This window comes from Pelmatolapia mariae, linkage group LG18, assembly GCF_036321145.2.
Source record: "Pelmatolapia mariae isolate MD_Pm_ZW linkage group LG18, Pm_UMD_F_2, whole genome shotgun sequence".
In the NCBI taxonomy this organism is placed as follows: Eukaryota; Metazoa; Chordata; class Actinopteri; order Cichliformes; family Cichlidae; genus Pelmatolapia; species Pelmatolapia mariae.
This window is the reverse complement of record NC_086243.1, coordinates 3,677,823-3,703,733: the sequence shown is the minus strand read 5'-3', so window position 1 is coordinate 3,703,733 and position 25,911 is coordinate 3,677,823. Positions and strand designations below refer to the sequence as shown.

The 25,911-nt window shown below is 40.3% G+C and overlaps 1 protein-coding gene across 4 annotated transcripts in view; it reads left to right on the top strand.

Annotated features, from left to right (window-relative positions):
• Positions 1-25,911, top strand: part of map4l (microtubule associated protein 4 like) — a 128,119-nt gene that overhangs the window by 38,854 nt on the left and 63,354 nt on the right. For 3 of the 4 annotated variants that reach the window (XM_063461918.1, XM_063461917.1, XM_063461915.1), the window contains exons 3-6: positions 10,362-10,448; positions 11,592-11,666; positions 14,136-14,375; positions 22,123-23,475. In XM_063461918.1, the coding sequence (XP_063317988.1) occupies positions 10,362-10,448; positions 11,592-11,666; positions 14,136-14,375; positions 22,123-23,475 (1,755 nt within the window). The remainder of the gene's footprint in view (positions 1-10,361; positions 10,449-11,591; positions 11,667-14,135; positions 14,376-22,122; positions 23,476-25,911) is intronic. The other variant, XM_063461916.1, reaches the window with a different exon arrangement.

The window sequence follows — 25,911 nt, the reverse complement described above, 5'->3', positions numbered from 1 at the left end:
TTAATCCTGTTAGGTTTTTTTAATTGATTATGCTCATTATTAACTATGGGCTTCGTCTATTATTACAGAGCACCTAGAGTGTGAGTTCTACAGAGGAAAATAGAACTTCTGTTAGACCATTCTTTTGCTCTGTGTCATTCATGTGATTTCTGGTTAATTTGTCTGTGCGTATCTTTTTATATTAACAACAGTTAATTCAACACATCTCCCATTTCCCCCGGCACCGTCTGCTTGGTTTCTGTCATCTGTTGCCCCTACTTCTTTGTACTGCTAAGCTTTGTCTCTGACAGCAGTAAAACATAGCCAAGAAGATTTCAAAACTTAGTAAAGCGCTGTGGTGCAAGGAGTGATATTCTAGATATTAATATTGGTCAACCCATGAAAAAGCTAAAACCAACAAAATAGTCACTAACTTGAGCACCATAGGCACAAGGTATCATGTTTGCCAGTGAGGACTTAAATGCAGGTCTCAAGGTTATCACAGTTAGGTGTGCTTATTTACAGTGCAATTACAAACTGCTATATACAATGGTGCTGGTTAGGAACGGGACTCCAGGGATCCAGGGACAGGTAACAAACATCCAGTCATCAAACACTCTTCACAGAACAATCACTCACAGAAACTCAGGCTATCCACAGTGAGGGAAAAATCCAGGGAGGTCCCGCAGTGAGGAACCCGCAGTGAGTACCACCCAGGTGGGGAGAACAAAATAAACAAAGAGCAAGGCGAAGGAGGGAAGAGAGAAAGAGAGAGAGCGAGAGAGAGAGAGAGAGAGAAAGAAAAGAAAAGAGAAGACAACAAACAAGCCAACGAGCCAGGGAGGACCCCCTCCTTATCCCATGACTGTTCCTTACACTGAAGACTGGAGAGATATGGTTTTAGCATTGTTGATGTGCATGTTGCGGGGGCAGAGACTTCACGCAAGCAGAGACGGGGTTAACCTCAATCTGGCCTCAATTTCATATGGACCACTAAAATTTGTGGACAGTTTCTTAGATTCTGCTTGAATAGGGCCCTAGTCAGGAGCCAGACCTTCTGCCTAGGAGTATAGGAGTCTGATTCCACTTATTTTGCTCCTTGGTCTGGAGGAAGGTTGCTTGCGTGGTCTTCCAGATACGGCGTCACCTGCACAAATGATGCTAAACAGATGGGGCAGAGTGCTCACCTTCTATTCCTGGAAAGAGCGGGGATTGGTAGCCCAAGGAGGCCTCGAAAGGGAACAGGCCAGTTGCTGAAGAGGTCATGCAATTATGAGTGTATTCCACCCAGGCAAGCTGCATGGTCCACGCGGTTATTGGTGGAGACAGTGCATGGAGTTTAGATTCCAGCTCCTGATTGTTTTGTTCAGCTTGGCCATTGGTCTGGGGATGAAAACCAGATGACAAACTGACCTTCATGACGATTGCCGAACAGATCTCTTTCCAGACCTGGTAGGTGACCTGGGGGCCGCGATCGGAGACAATGTCAAGAAGGATCCTGTTGAGGCAGAAAATGCGGTCTGTGAGGAGCTGAACCGTGTCCAGTGCTGCGGAAGGTTTGGGTAGGGCGCCAAAGTGTGCATCTTTTGAAAAGCGATTTACTGTGGTGAGTATTACCATGTTTCAACTGGAAGGGGGCAGACCAGTCACACAGTTGAGAGCGATGTGGGACCAGGGTTGTCCAGGAGTTGGAAAGGGCCTGAGCAGACCTGCAGGAGGAGAGCTGGAAGACTTATTCTGTGCACAGATAGAACAGGAAGAGAAATATTCTCTAGCATCCTTTATCAGTGTAGGCCACCAAAAGAGATGCTATAGGAAGGTGAAGGTCTAGTGGATGCCAGGATGCCATGTAAATTTAGTTATGTGTGCCCAGTGGCATACCTGAGATTATACGGAAGCAGAAATGAAGAGCCGGCTAGGCGGGCCGTTACCTGGGTCGAGTTCAGACTGTTGGGCCTCCAGGATAGCGGACTCAATCTCCTATAAAAGGGAAGCAAAATAGTAGTTTCTCCGGTCGTGTCCTCAGAGCTGGAGTATTGCTGTGACAGAGCATCGGGCTTGACGTTGTGGGAACTGGGTCTGTAAGTTATGGAAAAATGGAAATGGGTAAAAAACAGGGCCCACCTGGCTTGTCAGGCATTAAGCTGTTCAGCTGTCTGTAGGTAGGCTAGATTCTTGTGATCCATCCAGACTATGAACAGGTGCGCGGTCCCCTCGAGCCAGTGTCTCAACTCCTCCAAGGTGAGGACATCGTCATTCTGTTCTGCAAGAGAGAGACTGCAACAAAACTTTTTTTTAAGAAGTTTGAATGCAGCTTTGACTGGGTGATACCACTGAAAGGGAACTTTGGGAGAGGTTAGTTGGGTCAGAGGCAAGACAAGACTGAAATCCCAGATGAAGCGATGGTAAAAATTAGCGAATCCCAGGAACTGTTGCAGCTGTCTGCAGTCTCGGACCAGCCAGAAATGCATCCAGCTGGTTCCCACCCGGATATCCAGTGTTTGTTCCAATCAATGCAGGGGTTGTGTAAACATAGCCGGGGTGATCCAGAATGAGAGGTGTGAGAGGTGCTTTGAACATGTAGAAACTATTCTGCTCCATGTGATTACCCGAAAGGGAGAGAGTGACAGATTTGGTCTTATGAGTGATGTCAGGCAGGTGTTGACCATCCAGGGCACTGACCATGGAAACATTACATTTTTGCACCAGGCAATCATTAAAGTAAAGGTGCAACATTTTGGCCACATGGGAGAGGAGTTGATGTCCCATGTGACCCTTCTTATGCATTATAAGCACTCACTGGCCGCTAATCTATGGTGGTGTTCAGCGGGGGTTTGATGAGAGGGTCTGAGCTGCATTGGCTGCTCTTCAGAATCACTTCTCACCTCCTCATGTCTTTCAGCCGCATCAGCAGTGCTTCTGCCCGAAGCAACGAACTCTGGGAATTGGCGTTTTGCGTCTCCTGATGTGCCCGCATGTGATCATGAATCCTAATACACAAAGGTATAAGAGAGTCTAGGGAAGCAGGCAAATCTCAACCACTAGTTCATCTTTTAATTCATTACAGAGGTTATTTAATGAAGTTCGCCTGAGGGCATTCTTTCCCAGCCTCTGTCCTTCGCTCCGTTTACCTTGCTTGAGGTTCAGCAGACCAAGACACAGGGCATGCAGTCAAAAGGGTCCTTAGCACATTTGTTTTTGTGCAGTTCTTGCCAAAAACGAAGTCCAGTGTCTTATTTCAAAATAAAGCTGTTTGCAATTCTTTAAAGGTTTGTGACTTATATAATATAGAGGCCTGAAACTTAGTCCTTCATGCACCATACATCTTCAGGCATGCTGCTTTATTTGACTTAAACACGTACACACAGCAGATAAACACTAGCCAGAGAATATGAATTTAAGGAAATGTAATGCTATTTCATGTCATCCTGTAAAATCACTACCACTCAGTGCTTTTAGAAGGCTTTTGCCATCTTTACAGAAGGAAATACCTGGCATTACGATAAATCTAACCTGTGTTTTCAACTTGGGCAGGCAAGCTGTCGCTTATCTTCATCATCATGTTTATTTATATTTATTCACATCAACACTAAACAATAACAAACAATAATACATTTATAATTAAATTACGATTGATCCTTCAGTTTAAAAATGTTTGTGCTTTACAACCTCTAATAGCTCACTGCCTCCATTACCATTTCTCTCTCCTCTCTTTTACATCCCACTGCTATCCATTGCCTTCTTGGCTTTCTTGTCTGCCCCTTTAAACTTTAAACTCGACTCTTAAGTGCTTGTGTCTCTCCAGACATAGTGACAGCTGTGACTGAGAATGTGCTGCAGCAGTTTGACTCTAACCTCTTCCGTCCTTGGTATGGAGCGAATATTAGCAGCAGGTGCGTGCCAATATTAGCTCCACAAACTAGTGGCAGGTAGCAGAAACAGGCCAAAGACAGCATGATAACATCGGGAAGATGATGGTAAAAGATCTCTCAATTTTGGGGGTAAAATACTGTCCCAGCTGTACTCCCTTGTGATTTGCACATCTCACATAGTTCTAAGCTCCCTTCTATTATAGGCGGGCCCCTTTGAAAGCATTTGACTGCATTTCAAAACAAATTTGAAAAATGAGTCAGATTAAGAGTTTGCTCAAGACTAATCATAGCTTTTCATTTTATGTCACAGGTCAGGGAACACTCAGGTGTTGAAGCTGGCAGTAATATCAAATGATCTTTTATTTGAACCTACAAATAAAGTAAAACATAAAGCAGTGCACAGAGGTGGCAGGAGTACCAACCAGTGAGAGACACAAATGCAGCAGAGAACTCACAATCAAGAGGAAAATTAGACAACAGCTTTTTCAAGACTTTAGTTGCAAACACAGACTAACACACCATTTGCTTGTATTGACAACATTTAGGAAATTATACTGTACTCATATATAAGGATTCTAAATATCACTTGTATATAGTTTGTATTCAAACATTTGACCTCCGACCTCACGTTTACATTTTTGCCTTTCCTTTAAGTTACGAGTTATTCCTAATTCACTATAAACTTTTTAAAGTAAATTTAAAAAGAACAAAGAAAACAAAATCAATATACAAAATGCATCAATATTCTCTTAAATAATTACTATCCAGTAAATACTGTCCAGAGAGTGATCTGCTTTGGTGGAGGTTAGTGCTCTCTGAGTGATTCTTGTTCAGGACTACTTTCATACTAAACTTCCTAAACTGACCCGTGAGATGTCTATAAATACAGCAGCAGGATTGCCCTCAGCCTGGCTGCAGTTATCTGGAATCGTTACTCTTGAATAGAGCGGAAGTGCATCTCAGTTCAGTATTGGTGGATGGTTACCTTCACCCCTGTAAGATATAGTCCACGATGGGAAAAAGTGCACTTAACAAAGCCCAAACCACCCCAGAGGCACTGCACAGCAGGCAGCACTATATGCACTATGACATTGCAGAAGAAATGTTTGAGTTGTGGCTTCCTTCTCAACAACCTTAAAGTGGTATTCCAGAGATGTTCACATCTGTGCTTTTATAGGACCTGAACAATGTTAATCCTTTTAAAGAACTGGAAATTTGGGTTGCAATGTGGTATGCAGATGCACTGCACCTTTAGGCAGACCTAGACAGCTTAAATGAAAGTCAAAAGAAAGCTGACGTGAACTGGCATTGAGATCTCCTAATCCAGCTGATCTAAAAGCATTGCAACTGAGCTGCAACAAATGCTTTATTACAAATCAAGCATAGAAAGCGTGATATTGCTGACTGTCATCTAAAGTAATTATCATACTAACTGTCTCATTTACACTGCAGTACAATTATTTTGAGAGGTTGTTTTTGTATAAAAGTCTTGAATCTTAGCCTCACCTGTTATATCAATCTCTCACATGAATATGTATGTCATCTGTCTGTTATATTGGTATATGCTATCTGATTTGCATATGTTCCAGAGTAGTGCATTTTTTTATCAGTTGGACTGTGACTTTAACCTGGCTTTTAAAGTGATTTCCTTCCCTCCATAACAGCTGAAGATAGTTTAAATAAGAGGCGCAAAAGTGCCAGACACTGTGGTGCAATAAGCCTGTGTACAGCACAGTGGGAAGCCCATCAAACTGGATTCCTTCAAACTATGCAGTGAGGGCTATTTTAGTGGTGGTTCCCTGCTGCTATGTTTTTGGCTTGTTTCTGCTGGTAGAAAATTTTAAAGGGCTTCCAGTCCAGTGATGCAGAAATGACATAAAAATAATGTTTAAAAAAAAGGAGGTGTTTGACCTTGAGGCTTGATACTGGCTGCTATCCTCAGAGGGCTGTCTGGCCTCTGACTGTGCTTGCACGCACATGCTGCTGCTGCTGCTGCTGCTGCTGCTGTGCGTGTGTGTGTGTGTGTGTCTGTGTGTTTGTATTTGTGTGTCTGTGTCTTAGAAGTAGGGGATACAAGAGGAGGGAAGAACAGTGAAACTTTTCAGACATAAAACAATAAAACATATTTATCATTTACTCACATAAGTCTATCAGCTGCATGCACCTTATATCTATGTAGCACCCATAGCTTCTCGATGACAAATGCTTCAATTTTTTTCTATCAATGTACTGTAAACATGTGCATGTGCATCTTATACTGTATGAAAAAGGAAAGAAAAACAAATAAAGTTACCTTTCATTGATTTGGTATGTATTTTTTTTTTATCAGTGATTCTGAGGAAAGCTTCACAGCAGCTGAACTTGTTAACATAGTCTGTATATAAAAGATGGATGAACAATGCAGAAGCGCCTTAAACCTGCAATTTTTCTAATGGCCAGCAGAAGGTGGCTCTTCTGGACTTCCAGTTGTACAGAAGTCTTTTGTTTCCTTGGCTTCCTGCTTAACTCACAACTTTCCTGATGACATTGTGAACTAGGTCTCTAGATTTAAGTCATGCTGCGTAAAATATGATCGCTAAAACTTTGACAATGGCAAGATGTCAGACAATGAGCGTAAACATTCTCTCGGTTTGACAGTAAGAGGACTTCACTAACTGGTGGGTGAGTCTACGGTCTGTAGTTGAGTTTTATTTAAGATTTTAACTAGAGATGGCACGATACCACTTTTTTATGTCCGATACCGATACCGATATCATAAATTTGGATATCTGCCGATACCGATATGAATCCGATATAGTGTGTTTTTTAATCAATAAAACTGTTTTTTTAATATCTTGCTGCATTTTGTATAAGTTCATACTCAAGTTTAAATAAACAACAACACTAAAGCTATTCTGTTATACCTGTATGTAAAAAATACACTGCACCCAAAGTATTTCATAGTTCAGCAACACTGGCCAATCTAATAAAATTAAACCTACTCCATCCTCCCTATTCTGGTATTTTAAAGAGTACTTAGCAGAAATATTAAGCAACCTAACTAATAGGGTTGCAAACTCCCAGCAAAAAAAAATAGGGAACCACCCCCCACCCTCCACCTCATGATGCTTAATCGACGTAATCAACATTAATTTGATGCAGTGTGAGAAAAAAAATGCACAGAAATAAATTATTTTTCAAGAATAATTAAATAGATTCAACATCTTTCTTCAACAGAAGTGCAGACTGCACAGATGGTATCTTCCCAAAGGAAAAAGTAGTATAGCTTACTAGGGTATATTAGACTTAACAGTTACTATATACAGTAATGGACTTCTATACATTTTACATCAGATTAAAACTTTGGGTGTAAGATTCAGATAATTATTTATTAAAAGCTAGATACTTTAAATGAGAATAAGAAAGAAAAGTATGTCTTTGTGCTCCCTTTTCCCTGTTCATGCCCTATCGGCCCCCCTGGCTAAACTTTGCTAGATCCGCCCCTGCACAGTTACCAGCCGTCAGCTGCGTAGAAAAAGATCCTGGTGTAGAAAGTAATATTAAATGCATTCTAACAACAGCTTATCAAGCTTAAACCTGCTGCTGTTGTTCAGCTGCTGGTTTCCTCTTTCTGGTGCAAAGTGGGCCAAAAACAAAGAAGAGAGACGGACTCGCGACAGAAAAGTCGATCAGCTGATCATTGATCAGTTTCATGATTGAAGTAGCCACAGGAGAAGGAGGAAGAGAGAGAGAGGCAGTCGCTCCATATATCGGTTTTTAAGCTTAACATGGGAATGCTTTACAAACATTCAGAGATGAACTTACACACTTACTTTACTTCTCTCTGGGATCACTTCCTTGGAGATGAAATGCCGGTTTGGTAGTGAGGCTACAAATACACACAGCCGCTCTATCACGTGATGCATACTGCTCCGACGTGCTACGGTTATGAGCCGAGTTATGCCGTGTCGCAAGTTTTGTGAGGTGCTTTTTTGATATTTAATGGATCGGATTATATTTTTTATTTCTCTCCGATATCCGATCCAGTAATTTACGTCAGTATCGGACCGATACCGATACGTAATATCGGATCGGTCCATCTCTAATTTTAACACACACTGATGTTCATATATTGTTCCTTTGTTAACAACTGCCACTAATGATACCGTTGGCAGCTCTAAATTTGAGTTTCTTAAGGTCATATGAAGTGCGACCTTAAGAAAATCAAACCAAACCAAATATGAAATAATAAATAGATGTAGAAAAACTACAAGCTAAGATGATTCTGCCTGTGTTTATCTACCTCTTAACTTGTTAGTCAATTTGTGTTATCAACCCAACACAAAATAACTAATATAAACACAAAATGACTAGACAAGACACATTTAGCTTGTTCACGTTGGTTATATTATCCAGAGGATCTGTAGTGCGTGTTAAAGTGACTGACATAGATATCTGGTGACTCTGAATAACAGAAATCTGTTCTTCTAATATACTTGCTTTTTTTCACTAGACACAAAACATAAACAGATTTCCTTAAAATTTTATTATTTGTAGTTATTTATTTTCTTATGGGCAGTTTTCCCAACTCTGCTCGGATCAGTTGGTTCATGCAGTGGCAAAGCATAGGTTCATAGAAAGTTTAAGGAAGTTCCTTTGTTGGAAATGTAGCTTCGTTTTCTAAGCGGTGAACATGTCAGATTTGGTTCCAAATTATCACCGAGATGTGGATCATCTAATAGGTCCATCTTTCTCTTTAAAGCGATTCACATTAAGTAACTTCGTAATAACACAAATACAAAAGTAAGTAAAAGTGTGATAGTAATCGGGAAAAAAAAAATATGGGAGACTGGCAGATGAAGAGAAATCTACTCAAAGGGAACCCAGACAGAAAAAGAAAAAAAATGCTGTGACGTTGTGTCTAGAATGACTCTGCAGTTAGTGCTTCTGTGTGTGTTTCTGTGTGCTGCTCTATACTCCAAAAATGGTCACAGACACAAAGGAACACTGGCTCTCAGAGACACACTCATCCAGTGGACCAAAGCTTCCCTTTAATGCACACTTGTTAATTATTCACAGTATCCACCATTACAGTGCTACTGGGCCAGAGCCAAAAGTATGCGTCCCTGTTTCCCCTCAGTACATCTGAAAAAAAAAAACAGCTTTTCAGTCAAAACCAATGCATGTGCATTCAGGTATACAAAGCAACAATATGTTCTACTTTCGACACAAAGCAGCCATTTGTGACGTGCAGCTTCAGTCAGTTTTGGTTTTCAGCTGCAGTGCCAGTTTTCATATGTATATTTCAGGACCACGGACAGATACATATTAGAATTTGTGCTGTTTGTGCAAGAAGCAAAGATCACAGTTCATTTTATTTCAGCTTCTCTCAGCTTCAGCTATTTTCATTTTGGATTGCACTCAAGTACCTTTGCATGTTCTAAATAATACTTATCTTATTCTGGGTTCTTGGTGCAGCCCCTCAGTTCATCCTGTCCTTATGCATTAGTTGACTGTATTATATATTATATGCACTATATGTTAGAATCCACCACCATAGTAGATCTCATTGAAACCATATAGTGATTTATTTTGTAATATTTATATAGAATTATAAGTGACAGCTGGTTTTATTTGTTCAACATGATTTTGTGATTGTTAGTAAAATAACTGTGCAAGTCAGACTTGGAGTAAATGATGTAATGGCCACTGGTAGAGTAAATATTGTATTATTTAGTTAATGCTCGTGTTTCATTGTTAAGATGACAAAATTATTATGTTAAGCTAGTTTTATTTTCGGCTGCTAAGGGGAATTAATGGATGCAAAGCCTCCATTTATTTCATTTAACATATTATATTACCCTTTCAGCTTCTTTCATTTTGCAGCACTCGAAGGAGCTAAGAAAGTCTGGCTCTTCGTGTCCCATGTGTTTGTAATAGTGGTGATGTTTCTGTCTTGTATATGCGCTTGTGAGTGTGTTAGTTCAGTCCTGGCGTGTGCCTCAGCTGTTGGGAACATGCATCGATCCTCTAAGACACGTCTGTTGACAGGTTGTGTTGCCAGGGGAACCACAGATGCTGTCATCTTCTACTTGCGTAACCATGGTGATAGTCCCTTCAGCAGTGTGTTGTGTCTGCTTGCTTCACTGTCAAATGATAGGACAAAGACACACACAGCATGTGGAGGCAGGATTTGGGAAGCAGTTTGATGGGCAGACATCTGACAGAGCAGAGCTACATACAGACTGACTGAGGTGCACTGTCTCGCTCTCCATGTGGAGCGCTCTAAAAGGACCCAGCAGAGCGCTCTGTATGATAGGGACAATGGGAAACTACAACTAGTGCAAAAGTAAAACAAAGAAAAATAAATATATCTCCTGTTCAGTGTTATGAAAAACATAAAGCTGTAACAAAGGTTCTTCATATACAGATACGCTTTGCAAATCTAAAACTAGAAAACTAAAGAGACAGTCGTTATATTCTTATATATTCAGTTGAGGATGACAGTGATAATGCTCTTTATTTCCTCAGGTCCAGGGATGATGTCATCAATGATGTCATCAGGAGGACGCCAAGACCCACCAGGACAGCCTGCCTTCAGCTCTGACTACCTGTCTGGTGAGGGTGAATGGACTGAAAGTCATGTAGTAGATAGTAATTTTATCACTCTGCCTCCTACAGTCACAGGAGAAAACCTCTGTAAACGCTTTGGTGATTAATTTTGGGCTCAGTCATTCAGGGCATTTTCTAAAATCTGGTCATTCAAATTGTCAAAAGGAGGTTTATGCAGGGTATGCTCATTGGCTAATGGCATGTGATTGACAAATCAAGCTCTCACTAATCACATTGCATCATTCAACCCTTCACATCCATTCATACAAGCACTTTTTTCTGTGCTTTTTTATGTAACTGCTTTTTATCTAACATCCACACACCCTCACACTCCGATGGATACAGCAGAGAGCAACTTTGTGGTTAATATCTTGCCCAAGGATATTTGGCATGCTGACTGAAGCAGCCAGGGATCAAACCATCAGTCTACCAATTAGTAGATGACCTGCTCTACCATATGTGAATTAAATTCAAAATGTAGGCATTAAAAAGTTTGAAGCTAACAGAAGACTTCAGCAGTTGACCTATGTACCAAAGTTACTGATTTATACCATAAATTGAGGTTACTGTACCTCATTCAGGATTTGTTGCTTGTTAAAATGCAAAGAGGAATGTTTTTCCTTTGAAAGAAAAGCTGAAATCTCTAGTTGGTTAACCTGCAGCCACTTTACTGAGCAAATACTTTGCATTTTCCAATCTTCTCTCGTGTGGGGATTTTAAAGTAAGTATGCAACGCAATTTATTATCATGCATCAATTGCACAGGAATCATGGACAAAGGAAACAGTGAGGAAAAAAACATCCAATTTGAAAGTATCCTGTCAAAAACCATTGCTGTGTGGTGTTTGAGGCTTTTGTACATTTTTTGTTGCATATATATCTTTGTATTCAGTTTTTGTTACTCCATGCACCAAAATAAAATGCAGGTAGTTAGATGCTGATTTTATTTGCATTGGTTGACATTTGTTCTGCCCATTTGTTTGTTTATGTTCTGTCCCACTGCTTTATTTCTTCCTGCTCCTTGTCGTCTTCTTCTTTTTTCCACTCCTCTGTTCATTTTGCTTCTCTCTTTGACGCTCGGTCCCCACTGTCCTTTCTCCATTTGCCAATTTTCTTTGCCTCTGTCTGTCCGGCTCTTTCTCTTGGTCAGGTCCTATGCGTGGGATGACAGATCAGTGGAGCCTGAACAAGACAAAGGACAGCAGCAAGCCTGACTCATTTCTAGGTCCATTTTACTTTTTCACCTTCTGTGCCATGAATACCTTTAACTGCAAACTAAGTAGCAGGTCACTGTATTTTGTCTCTTCTTGCTTTGAATCTAAATAAAATAAAAAGACTCAAGAATCTGGTGCAGATTCTGGTATTTACTTTATTGTGGGGGTTTTAAAATAAAAATGGGGTTAAAATTGCACATACATGGTCAGAATCCTGCATATAGCATATCTAATATTTGTTTAAATATGCCTTAGTAAGTTTTACTGTCACCAGGCACTTTTAGTACTAATCAAAAGCTGTAAAGGCGTTTGGCAGAATTATAATTGGATGCATTTCATCCATTTCACCGCTGGCTTCTGTGTGTTTAACTCAAGGTTATACTGAAGAATTCTGTGAGTCTGCCTCATTCACAATTACATCCACTCTGTTCTGTGTACTTGTGCCACTGGTAGAAAAACAGCCCCTGAACATGATGCTACCACTACCATGCTCCAACAGCTGGGATAATATTCTTGGGGTTGAAAGCTTTATCATTTCACCTCTCATCCGAGAAACCTCTGCAGTTGTTCAGTTCAGAATTGAAGTCTTTTTTTTCAATAATTGAAACATGCCTACTTTACACACACAGTCATCACACTACAAACAGTTTCTACCTCTCTGTCAGTGCAACACAGCAGCCTACAAACCTATTGAAGAGATGTGGGCAGCTAATCTCCGAGCAGACAAACCACTTAGACACTGAATTAATTACATGTGACAGAGAAAGTGTTCATAGGAGTTTTTGCAGTCATTTGACAAAACTAAGTACACCCCAAGAGGGAGAATCTTTTTCAGACTCTTCTTTACAACATCGCTTCAGTTCATTGTGCTTTGCTGGGATTTGCTTATGCACAGCTCTCTTAAGTTTCTTCCTCACTATTTCAGTCAGGTTGAGGTTTCCACTGGGTATTTGCATCACCTTCATTCTTTTCCTTTTCACCGTTGTGTTGTTGCTAGTGTGCTTGGGATCCTTGTCCTATTGCATTACCTAATTTTAGCTCTTGGACATGTGGCCTCACATTTGACTATAATGTACATTTTTATAGAGAGGCGTTCTTAGCTTTCTCAGTGACTGAAAGGTAAAACAAGGCTAAATCATCACCCTTCCAAGACAGTGCTTGACAGTTGGAATGAGGGATTTGTGCTAATATGCCAGGTTTGGTTTTTGCCAAACATGGCAGTCAGCATTCTGCACTTTGGTCTCTTCTGGTCAAAGGACATTATTTTACAAGTCTTGTGGTTTGTTTAGATATAACGTTACAAACCTAAGCCAAGATGCCATGTTGTTTTTAGAGAGAAGAGATTTTCTCCTGGAAACCCTTCTTAACAAGCTATACCTTTTCTAATTGTGCTGTTATGATCTTTCACATTTAACATGCTAAGTGAGGCGTGTGTAGTTTGAGATGTAGATCTTGGTTTTTGTTGCTTTTGTTGCAGTTTCTCTGAGCACTGAACGGTCAAAACTTGGGGTGAATTTGCTGGGACATCCATCCTTGCACATTGTGTTAACAGACACCTTAGTGCTCCAGACCTGCAAATTGCAAAAACTTCTGCTTTTATAGAGGTGGTCACACTTGCTGATGATCAGTTAATTAAGTCCACTTGATCAGCAGCATGTGGCTGCTACTTAAACTCTTAATTCCATGTAAGCAGTAATGTTGTACTTAGTTTTTACAGGACTGTCTTTGGTTAGAAAGACACATGAGTATGCTGGAATCTTCTGCACATTGCAGCACTGCAAAAACTGAGATGCTAAAGAAATCTGAAATGTATTTTATTTCACGCGTCACTTGTTTATTCTTGGTAAATATTTATATTTAATTTTATTATGAATAATATTTAAGAACTTGATTATAAAACAAATGACTGCACACACCAGTGGTCTCATGAATATGCTGTAACAGCCACGAATGGCATCCCTCCCCACCTCCACTCCCCCTGAAATAAATAAATAAGTAGCCTCTGTTTGCATGATCATTGCTGCTAGCTAAAAAGCTATATCTGTATGATTCATTTCTTGATAGTGAATTATTGAATATGTCCGTGATCAAGACACATTGTGGCAAATGTAAAGGAAATATATAATCTGGAGGTAGTAAGTACTTAAGTTCTTAAATAATATGTTGATATTTTTTGTATTATAGAATATTTCACTTTGTTTATTCATGTATTTTCTTTTTTAGAAATGTTACTATTTTAGTGGCAGTTTCTTTCAGTTGGGGAGCAAATTTCTACACATAGTGTCTTTAGGGTTGTTCAGTGCAGTAACAGTAACATTCACATACTGTTGCTGTAGGATCCTGTATAGCCTGATGGATTAATCTACATCAGTATTTAACTTCTCTCCCAGCTGCATGTGGTATGAGTATATAAAGTATACAACATTCAAACAGACAGCTTCCTGTTGGTGATGTAGCTCCTTGCTGTTTCTCTCCATCAGGCTTTTCTCAATCTGGGATTGGAGGGACCATGGGGTCCAGCATGCCACCCTTCCAGACCAGTATGAGCACTACTCTTGGCCAGACGGGAATGAGTCCAGCTATGGACACCCCGAAAAGTTCAAGCCATTTTGGTGTGGAAAGCAAAACCATCAGTAACACCGGTGGGAGCAGTCCCTTTAAAAGCAGTGATCCATTTTCTTCCGGTGGCATGGGAATCCATTCCATGAATCACTCTGCAGGTATCACACTGGAGCTTGGTTGCATGTAATACTGCATTCTGGGGCAGCAGGGGAGGGGGGAGGGGGGAGTGAAGGATCAGTGAATCAAAATTTTAATATTGATTCACTTTAATATCGATAATATATAAAGGACTCATAAACTTTCCCAGACCAAATGGGTTTGGTTGCATTTCTAACACAGCTATAGCAACAAGTGGAGCTGCAGCTCAAACGTAAAAGTCTAAATCCATGAATATAGCTCACATTTAATTTAATAAAAGCTGAGATGTTATGCTATTCTTGCTTTAATACTTCTGAAGAGACGCAAAGACAGAGCAGGAGGGAACAGTGGTGACAGGAGAAGTAACACCCTGATCACACAGGGCATGCTTTCAGCAGCAGAGGGCAGTCTCTTCTAGTTTTCACCGTCACTGGAACACACCCAGCTCTGCTGTTTTGTTGCTGGTGACCTTATTGCTTTACACTCTGTGCACCCAGCTACTGTCCTTATCATCAATCGACAAACTGGATCAACAGACAAATGAAACTATGACCATTTTAAATAATATAGCTCCACACAGTGTTCATTAGTTCCTGCAGTGAAGAGAAAATAGTAGCCTAACGTAGATTTAGTACACCTCATGACATTTCTAGTTGTCTTTATTATGAATTTTTAATGTTTATCATAATCTGTAGCAACTGGGTATCAACTAAATTTGTTGTTGCCAGGTAACACAAACCCAGAGCAGTGCATCAGATTTTTCCTGCTCATGTAATTGTACTACATTTTAGAAACTAGAATAGAAACATGCATATTCTCCTGCAAATGCTTTTATATGTCTTCATTATGTTGTCATCTACATCTAACTCTAGATTCAGCCAGAAATCAAACCCTGCCATCAAGAGTCAAAAGAAAATGGCCTGCAAAAAAAAGTGGGCTCTAAAGCCCACACTTGAACTCTTACACTGACTTTCTAAGTTTCCATTTTAGGCAGAACTCATTAAACATTTAGTAATATTTTTATTCATTAGCCTTTCTGTATTCTGCTTGTTGGTGTACTAAAGATAGTCCTTCTAGCTTAAAGCCAGCTAACAGTTATGTAACAGCTTCTATTGAGTTAAGTCCCTGTCTCTCAGCAGATCTGATGCATCAGTGACACAGATGAATATATACTAGATACTTTCAAAATTACTCTTCTAAAACCAAAGGTGAGCTCAGCTGTTAGCCATTAAAGGCTACTGTAATGGATGCATTTGTACACCACAATTGTTGCAGCAGCTAACATATTTTGCAGATAATTACAGTTTGTTGAGCCTTTGACCCTTATCTATGTTAAATTCTTCTCAAATAAGGACAACAAACATATGTCCAGAAAGCTAAAGAACATCACAATGTGCATTATGTCAATACCTGATAAAAATCTGAAGCTGTGAGCTAGCTAGCTTTATTTGGCTATTGATGAAGCTTTCTCCTACTGGCTGAAAATTGGTGGTTGGTCCCTCTCCTTTTACATCAGTGTTTCCCAACCACTGTGCCGCGAGAAATGATTGGGTGTGCCGTGGAAGATTATCTGGTTCTACTTGATTAGGACTCTTAAGCCACACCACCAAACCAAAAGTGTCACAAAAAGCATTTTGATAATCTTCCCCCGCGCACCAGGTATAGCGGAATGGGCTCAGTTTGTCCCCAGTATACCTTGTATGCTTTCTTCTGACCATTACTCATGCTAGGGCCTTCATCTGGGTCAGAATTTTCTCCAGGACTCAGGTCAGATTGACTGCTTTATCTTTTCAAATATTTATCTATTGCTATTATAAGCTGCATGGTCTCAGAGCATGACTATTATGTAATTTCTGTTTTACTGGCAGTTGGCAACCCATTTAATTAGAGCAAGTTGTACTGCCCTCTAGTGGAAGAGAATGTAATTGTTCTGCCCATTACTCACGCTGGTCGCTTAGAGCAGCGGTCCCCAACCTTTTTTGCGCCACGGACCGGTTTGTGCCCGACAATATTTTCACGGACCGGCCTTTAAGGTGTCGCGGATAAATACAACAAAATAAAACTAGTACTGGTACCGAAAAAAAGAAGATTTATTCATAACACACGTGAAAAGACCCAGGAAAACCGAGTTAGCGAAAAAACCGATAACAAAATAACGCTAAAAACCGATCAAAACCCCGAAAACCATACATTTCACACCCGAGTCTCAACTCTCGCCGCCCGGTACCAAACGACTCACGGACCGGTATCAGTCCGTGGCCCGGGGGTTGGGGACCGCTGCTCTACAGTACGCAGCGGTAGCATCTCTTCCACAATGTAGCCTGCAATCATTTTTTAAGCTCACCTTCAGACGCTTTCTGTGCTGCTGAAGTAAAATCAAGTTTTGCCTGCTTAGCAGGAGTTGCCGCGGTGTTATCCATGGATGATGAACAAGGATCACTCAGAAGTGTTCGTCTATGCTCTGGTGTCAGGCGCTTCAGTAGATTACTCGTGCTATTAACAGCGGCCGATAGTTTTTTCTCCCCAGGACATAGCTTACATATTACTGTAATATTCTTGTCTGCTTGTTTCAGAAAAGTGAAGAGACGGGAATATGTCCATTTCATAAAACAGCCACTCGCTTCAACCGAGTCCGACATCTTCCGCTTTAGAATACGACTATGCAGCAAACTGGCGTGAAATGACGTGCAGCTGCACTACAGCCATGTTAAAGCGGCAGAGTTTACTTCTACGTTTAGAAGATAAATTATTGAAATTAAATAATGATATTCAGCGAATTTAATTATTTTACAATGTAACGCAAGTACATTGTAAGTAACTGTAATTAAAATACCTAAAAATGAACAGTAATTAGTTACTCTACTTTTTCAGTGGAAAAGTAATTTAATTACAGTACACCCAACACTGTGGTCTGCGGGGGAAAATTATCAAAATGCTTTTTGTGACATTTTTTTTGGTGGTGTGCCGTGTGATATTTCTAAAGTGAAATATGTGCCGTGGCTCCAAAAGGCTGGGAAACACGGTTTTACATAACCAAGGTGAAAAAAGCTGAGAAAAATGTAACCTTCCTGCATGATAATACAGTCAATTCAATTCAATTTTATTTATATAGCGCCAAATCACAACAAAAGTCGCCTCAAGGCGCTTTATATTGTACAGTAGATAGCACAATATTAAAGTCAGTAAAGTAGTGAATAGAAATTATACTTCGTTTAAAGCTGCTTCCAGTCAATTAATCAATCAGTCAACCAATCAATTTGAGAAATAAATAAAAGAATTTTCTCTTATTTAGGATCTTTGTTTTTTATTCTGGCTTGACTGTGCAAAAAAAAAAAAACCTCTTATTTAAATTAGAGCATTACAAAATAGTCTGTGCCAATGTGTGCTAAAAATGATATTATTTTTATTCATTTTCAAGGTTTGTTTTTTTTTCCTTGTTGTAAAAGGCAAGAAAACAGGTGGTTGTGTTCTTATCTGGTGTCCCAGCAGTTAATAGTGTAAAAGTGGAACAGCAGATGCCAGCAACACCTAAAACCAAAACTAGGTCTTTGTCGCCTCACTCAGAACTCATCTGCTGTCCCTCAATTTCTCTTAACAGTTGTACACACAGTAAAAGACAAGCAAATGTGATAAAAGTGCAGACTTTCAGGTTTAATTTAAGAGTTTAACAAAATAAATTGCATTAAGTGTTGGGATGAGACTCTATGACAGATTAAACAGCTAAAACATCTGTAGTTGATTTAAAGTGTTTAATATATTTGGGTAGCTTTTCACTGGAACTGCAAATATGTGGTACAATGAGATACTGATGCAAGTGAGGAAAGGCCATCGTCAGACTGACAAATCCAAATAAACCTGTCAGAGAGATAAAAGAAGCTAGCAAACACTTTCAGAGTGGCTAAATCAACAGTCTGCTGCAAAAGAAAAGATTTTCTCAAGGCAAAGAAATAAGATATTCTTCTAGACTTTCATCCAGGCGTTAAAAACAATCCTTCTATGTAGAAAATGGGGGCCTATGTAGTGTAGAATTCCTAATGTAATTCATCTGTAATTCCTAAACAATTAGTGCAATCCTTTTGTAAAACCCTTGAATAAAAGTCTACACTTTAGTCACATTTTGATTGAATTATTTAAAACCCACTGTGGTGGTGTCCAGAGGCAAAGACGCACTCTAACTAACTGTAAGTACGAAGTGAGAAAGCAGTAATGTCATTCCATTGACGCTGAAATCATAATTTGCTATCGACAGAATTGCCAGAAACATTTTAAAAGTTAGTTTTTTGATTGTCCCACATTATCTTTAAGCTTCAGTGAGCATGAATAACTCATCCCTGTCGGCAGGCAGAAAACAGAAACCCAGATTTGGGGTGATGGCGAGTCATGCCCCTCCACTTCCTCCTGTCTCACATCACTGGGTATCTAATGAAGCAACAATAAAAGAGCAAAAAAACAAAAACATGTTACTTAAAGTTACTTTTTTTCGCAGGGGGATTAAATTGGATCTGTCTAGGCATAGGCACGATTTAGGAATTTACACTCATGGAAGTGTCATCGCTGAGGTGCTTTATAAGTATGAAAAATAGTCATTTATAACACAAATTCTGTGTGTTTTTTTAAGTTGTGTCTACAACTCAGTGTGGGGATATTTCTGCAGGATACTGATGACACATTTTCCAAACATGCTTCTGTTCTTCTGTGTTTACTATCCTGTGTTTAAGGCTTGCAGTCCACTGTGCTCCTGCTCTGTCTGCGGTAACCCTTAAATAGAATTTGGCAACTTACAGCTCATACTGTGTTTTTGCATGGGTCATGTGTTCAAAGCAGCCCATGCTCCAACCTTAATGTATTTCATGGCGGTTTGCCAGAGTCCAGATTAAGAAGTGCTCCCATTAAATATGTTATCCTATTAAATATAGATGATAATATCCCTGGTCTTGTCTTCCCTTAGTGTTGTTTATAGCAGGGCAAGCATCAGGTCGTTGGGAGAAAATAGCCAAGTCAATCAATTAAACCATGCTGGGAAAGGTGCCAGATTTAGAGAGGATTGCACCTTTTTCTGGATTTCCATTAATAAGCAGTGATGTAAGACTGCAGTTAGGATGATGAAAACTAGAAAAAATAATAATATTTTAGACTGGAAGAAGAGCCGATGAGCAGTCATAGACTATTTTACAGTTTGCCTGTTTCTGTCTGTTCATCTTTCTGTTTCTTGTTCTCTCTGAGCTGATGACGTGCTTGTCAGTAATAATTGAGAAATATGGATTCAGAGGAAAAAGCCAGAGCCAACTGCGATGCCTTCATTCCTCAAATAAGAGAAGATAGTGGGAACAGACAAATAAGAAGATCATTTCAGTGCAGGCTGAACATTTTTTTGCTTTGTCTGCCATTTGATCGTTTTGTGATTCCGCAGTGCGTTCCTAATGCTTAATGTGATTTGAGTGCGTTTGAATGTGCACTTAGTAGACACGCATGTTTTTAATTTTGTTCTTGCATGCTAGATCCTGTGTTAACTGTGCTTGGTATATTTGTCTGTTTAAGTTGCTTCAAGGTTGCATTGCTCTCACAGTGTGCTTATTTTTCTGTGGCGTGTGTGCGTCCTCCCTCTAAGAGCAACTTTGTATCCTGGATGGTGGTGATGATGATATTTAAATATTGAGAATTATGCATATTTCTGCAAAACGACACTTGCATCACACATTTACTGGTTGACTGGCACTTCCTTTCAGACTTCACTGGTAATTTGGAAAACAGAAATCTACACCAAACTATATGACCAACTTTCAGTTTTGACTTCCTCTCATTTTACTTTATAGTTATTATCATAAAAGAGTAATAACTAAAAACAACATTACCCCACATGCACACAAATGTAGACTTCCAATCACAGTCTAACTTGGTCCTAAAAGGTTCCCTCAAACGTTGTTGTCAGTGAAATTTTAGTTAACAGTATATCCAGTCAAATCCAGGCAGCTGGGACACCAAGCAAATATATCTAATGCCTGGTGTAAAACAGCATCTATAAAACTTTTTATGCACGTATGATCTATTATAGTCTTTACAGAACCATAGACAAAACAACAGGTGAGTAAAGCAAATACAGGTTGAATGTATTTATAAAAGCAGGCACCATCACATACAACTTACCGCAATAAATTGTTGAAAATGTTGTGCCTAAAAGGAGCCTAAGAGCAGTCAGACTATGGTTACTATCACTGGAAACCAACCCAGCAAAACAAACTTCACTTCATGATTTTATGTGCATTTCCTGGTTGGCATGTGGCATACCACTAGTACGCAAGGCGGGAATTTATTGCGTATTATAACATATAGCCACGTGTGCTGTCCAAATGCATTGCTAATACAACTTCTATAGTACCAGCTTAGGTGTTTCTCCTGTCCAACCATATCATGTGATGTCACTAAAAATGATCTGTCTTCATCTGGTTGTTATTTTACAGTGTATGTACACCACACCGAAATATTTCAGCAGGTAATAAATTTAAACGAGTAAAATTTTAATATAAGTTATGTTCCACAAAAATGTCTGTTCTTTGTTTTTTGGGGGATGAGTCAAGGCTCCAGGTGACAGTAATAACAGACGTTTATTATTTACAGTATTTGTTAAGCAATGAGAATAAGTACAGTTCAGTAAGATAAACTCATAGAAGCCACTTATCTCTACAAATAAACAAAGTTAACATTAGTAGGAAATTAGTCCAGCTTTGCTCAATTAATGTGCATAATTGAACTTATTAACAGGATGCCAAGAACTAAAAGCTATCACTGAATGTCAGAGATGCCTCTAACTTGCATTGCAGAGATATCTACTGAAGTTAACTCTCTTCAGGTAGTCCTCATCCATGTACTCATGTGATACCTTTTTGGTACCCAAAGATGGCCTAAAGAGTAGGCTGCCCTCAGTGCAACTTGAAAGGACCAAGAAGTAGCGCTGCCTAAATGTGGTATTTTTCTTTTGTAGAGTCTGTAGCTATTATCAAACCTGAACTTCGAACAATTTTTAGTTAGCTATGTTGGCATAGTTTTCACACACGTCCTTTCTCACATGTAGTACACATCAGGGAATACTCTGGATGCAAACTACTCTAATTACTTTGGTTTAGACAAAAAACTACCTGAATCATGTTGAAGGACAGGTAGTCAGTGCAACAGTAAGGACAGTGAGGGCTTAAGCTCTTGTAATGCACCCACTAAAGAGCACTATTAACAAGACAGCTTGCTGGTTAGAGTTTGTTTTTAGCCTAAAATTGTGTAGCTTCTTTAACGTATCGTCAACCACAATGGTCGTTAAATCATTTTGATTGTATAGCAGCGTCTGGCAATGGTAGACACAACAGACTGGGGGCTTTGATGAAGTTAAGAAATGTCAGCCTGGACAGCACAACTTAGGATATGAGAAGGGTTCTGTGAAACCACAGAAACCCTTTCTAAGGTAAGATACATATCTTGCATAAGTTAACCCAACTGCGTAAGAGGGGGAAAAATGTCTGCTTTAGCTTATTTCATAAAAACTCATATTTGAACATGAATTTAGAGTAATCCTATAATCTTCCTTACATCAAATTACTTTCACTGTCATAGATGCAAGAGTTATTTACCAAAATAGCTGGTACACCCAGTTAAATCAGATTTAAACCTGAAATAACAAGTACAGCTATAGTAACCATAATCTGATGGCTTTTTATCAGGTGTTTCTCTGACACAGTATGTGATTGGTTCCTCCTCTTATAAAACCCTCCCCCTCGGCAGCTCCCATCCTCTCTCCCAGCGGCTCAGTGGATGACAGCAGTGCTACATCCTCCAACTCTGAACCCCTCAGTCCTGACAGAGCAGGGCCAGGGAATGAAGCCGGCAAGCAGCAGCAGCGGCGACGGAAGAAGAAGAGGAAGGGCCGTGATGAGGTCTACGACTTCTTGGATAGCCAGGAGAATAACATCAGCAGGATGCAGGATAAAGGCAGAAGGGAGGTGGAGGAGGACGAAGATGAGGAGGAGAACTGGGAGTGGGAGATCAGAGAGAGTGGAGGAGGGGGTAGGGTAAAAGGCAGAAAGACTAAGAGTCGGGCAAGACTTCCAGAGGAGTGGGGAGCTCCACAGCAGCCTGTCTCTCCCACACCAGCTACAGTTGCCCCTAAGTGGGCTGCAGGTGCTGACATTGGCTCTAGTGACCCCAAAGCTCCAAACTCCATCCCCAGCCCCACTCTACCCTCTGCCCCTGAACAGATACCCACAAGTTTTACCAACTGTTCCCATGTTGGCCAAGTATCAGATTTGTCTTCGCGCTCCTACGAGCCTATGTGTTTAGATGACTTTTCTGAGTCTGTTAAAAATGGGCAAAAGCCCAATGAAGAGAAAATGTCAGCCAAACCTGAAAACCATATTAGCACAGCTGCTAGTACAGTCACCAAGAATAGTTTAGCTGGGGATGTCAGCGGTAGCCTAGCACTAATGACAGGGGACAACCTAAGCCCTGTCTCCCAGACCTTCTCTTTCCTTGATTCAGTTCTCCAGACCCCACCGGGTTCCACTCCCGACTCCCAGACAACCACCCCCATCACCAACACAGCCTCCCTTGCTCCTGCTTCCCTCACAAAGTCAACCCCAGTAGAAACCACTGTCCCTGCTTCACAAGCCGCTTCTGATTTCAACCCTTTCAAGAGCACTTCAGACCTTCCCCCCACTGTGTCCACCAGTCCATCACCTTTAACTTCAGCAGAAACATACCCTTCAGCAGCCATAGCTGGATCGGCCCTCAACGTCGATGCCAAGCCTTTCGTCCCCTCAGCCACACTAATGTCCTGCACAGCCACCCCCAGTAATTCGGAGGCCACTCCTGTTGTTAGAACAGCAGCAGTGGCCTCCACGGGAACCGCCGGTCCTGCATCCTCTACCACTTCAGCCACACCTCTTAATTCCTCAGCTGCTTCCTGTAAGAAAGAAGCCACCCCTGCATCGTCATCACCAGACACTCCCCCCAAATGCGTACCAGTGTCCCTTAGCTCAGCCACACCCCCTCCTCCCATCACCCAAGCAGCCCCTCCCTCTCTCCCTGCACACTCAGACCACCAGGAGTCCTCGTCGCCACAGCTCCCCCCATTGGAAGGTTGGTGAACTACAGGGAAGATTATGAATAACATGGAGCTAATTTAAAGAAAAGTGATTGTAGGCTAGGATAGTAAGAAGTAGTGATGTTTGTCTTCCTGTATGCATGGCTCTTTGCCTGCTTGGTGCTCGATCCTGTCCCCTGCGAATCCGAAATAACCGGGGCCCGACAGATATATCCAGAACAGCTTCTGTTTTAATTAGCTTTTAAGATATTTACCTTTACGACAGATAAACATCTGCTCTTTGTTACTACTGCAAATATAATCTGGAAAATATCGCAGAGAGAAATTCATTTGTGTCCAAATATATTAATATCCTATGCTGCCAGCATGACTATGGGACACAAATGTACTGTGCTGGTCGGGCCCTACAAACCTGCCAGGGTAAACTGTCTGATTGGATTTTCCTCTGCCTGCCTCTGTGTATCTGTTACTGTGATCATAACAATTTGATAATACTTGACCTGCTGCTGATAGCTGCTGCCGTCTATGCTTGCTCCACTGTCTACTGTTTCATGTGATTGTCAGCTGCTATGTAACCTCCCACTATCTCCTTTTTGTCTGTAAAAACACACATAACCTGGGTCGCTGCATGGAAAAGCCATTTTGTCAATGCCTTTCAGATTCAGTCAGTAACATTGTAGACTTTAATCATCTGCATAGAGGCAAATTAGTGTATGTAGAAGAGGCAAGGTGTGGCTGTGACCATAGACGTCATATAAAAGATGGACAAGATGTAGCCACTGTGATGCCATTCGTTCATTTGCAAACTTTAGAGGAGTGTTTTTGCTGTAGCCATCTTGTCTTTTTGATGCCAAACTGTGAAACTAAGCAGGACTGCACAGTCATAGGATTGCAATGTGTCAGTCAAAATCAGGCTGGAACTAAAGCATAACCTTGTTATCTGAACTAATATCATCAGAAAAATGTCAGCTGAGGTCACAGAGCGAGGGAGCCCTTAGACTTCTGTACTTCCTTTAGACACCAGGAGTTACCACCTCCTGAGTATCAGAAAGCACTTGATTTTTCAGATGCAAAGGCTATGCCCGTCTTTTATACACAGTCTATGGTTGTGAACAAGAAAACTGGAAAATGTGTTACAAATTCATCTTTCATTTATTTATTAGGTCGATAAGGCACAAAACCCAGTTTTTTATTTTTTCACCTCTAAAGTTTTCTTTTCGCAGTGATTTTCAAATGCTATAATTCTATTGCAGGTGTTTATTATAAACTATATATGACGTGTTATATGTTAAAGATGCATTACTCCATTCAGCTATTTTCTAAATTCTCTACAATGTAGTATTTGCCCCAAAATGAACCAAAAAATCCTCAAATTTCTTCTACTTTGAGCCACAGGATGTGACCTTCATCATAAAGTTACCCATGTGTCACCTGTGAGTGACCATATTTTCATATTAAAGTCAAGTATCGGTCTCTGAACCATTTTCATGTCCCTCATTGTTAGATTAAATCTTGTAACAAGGGACTTCAATTTATTCTTTATGTTTCATTGGCCAAGAATTAGGGGATCTAAAGAAAGATCAAACGGTGGCCCTCACTGCAGCAATGTGCTCTGATGTGATCAACTCAAGAAAATACCAGCAAAGAGGAAAATGCTGTAAAACACATAACAGAAGTTGGATAAAACACAAGTGAAACAGAAAAAAAACGGCACAAAAAAACCAACTTAAAAACACAACAGAAGTGTTTTTGGGGAGACAACAACGTGGACGCAACAGTTACAAAATTCACAAGCTAACAGTAAACTGCTAATAGCAAACACATATGTGCAGTTTTTATGTGAATCATATGATAAAAACACACAGAGTCCTCTGTTTCTCTCATGCATGTCTCAGTGCAGTCCTTCACATGTTTTGGTTTCTGTCACATTCATATCGTAACACTTCTCTGCTCTTGTTTTGTGAGATTTTTTTCTAGTTCCACTCTGTTTTATTCAGCTTCTGTTGTGTTTTGTGTGTTTTTGTAGTATTTTTCTATTTACTGGTATTTTCTTAAGTTGCAGTCTGTTTGACCTCTCAGGACCACCAATCTTAAACATAGATCCAAGTTAATTTGTAGGTACGGAGGAATTTATATTTTTGCTCAGGTCATACTTCAGATTACAATCTTTGTTTTTGCATTATTATCCTGATTAGAAGTAACCTTCACATAACAGGATTTCCCCCTGTTGTTATTACAACAGACAGGCATATCCATCCAAATCTAACCAATCACCAGCCACCTGCAGTTTACTGTCCAGTGCCTGGTAAGGCCTGCCTCCTGTAACCTGAGAAAAACCCTGATAGCACCTCACTCGTACTCCTTCCTCTTACTTAAAATGCCTGCATTCTAGCCTGATCACTCTGTCGCTACAGACTACATCTCGTACCCTCCTTATGAAGATTTACTTTCTACTGTAATTCCCTGTGCTT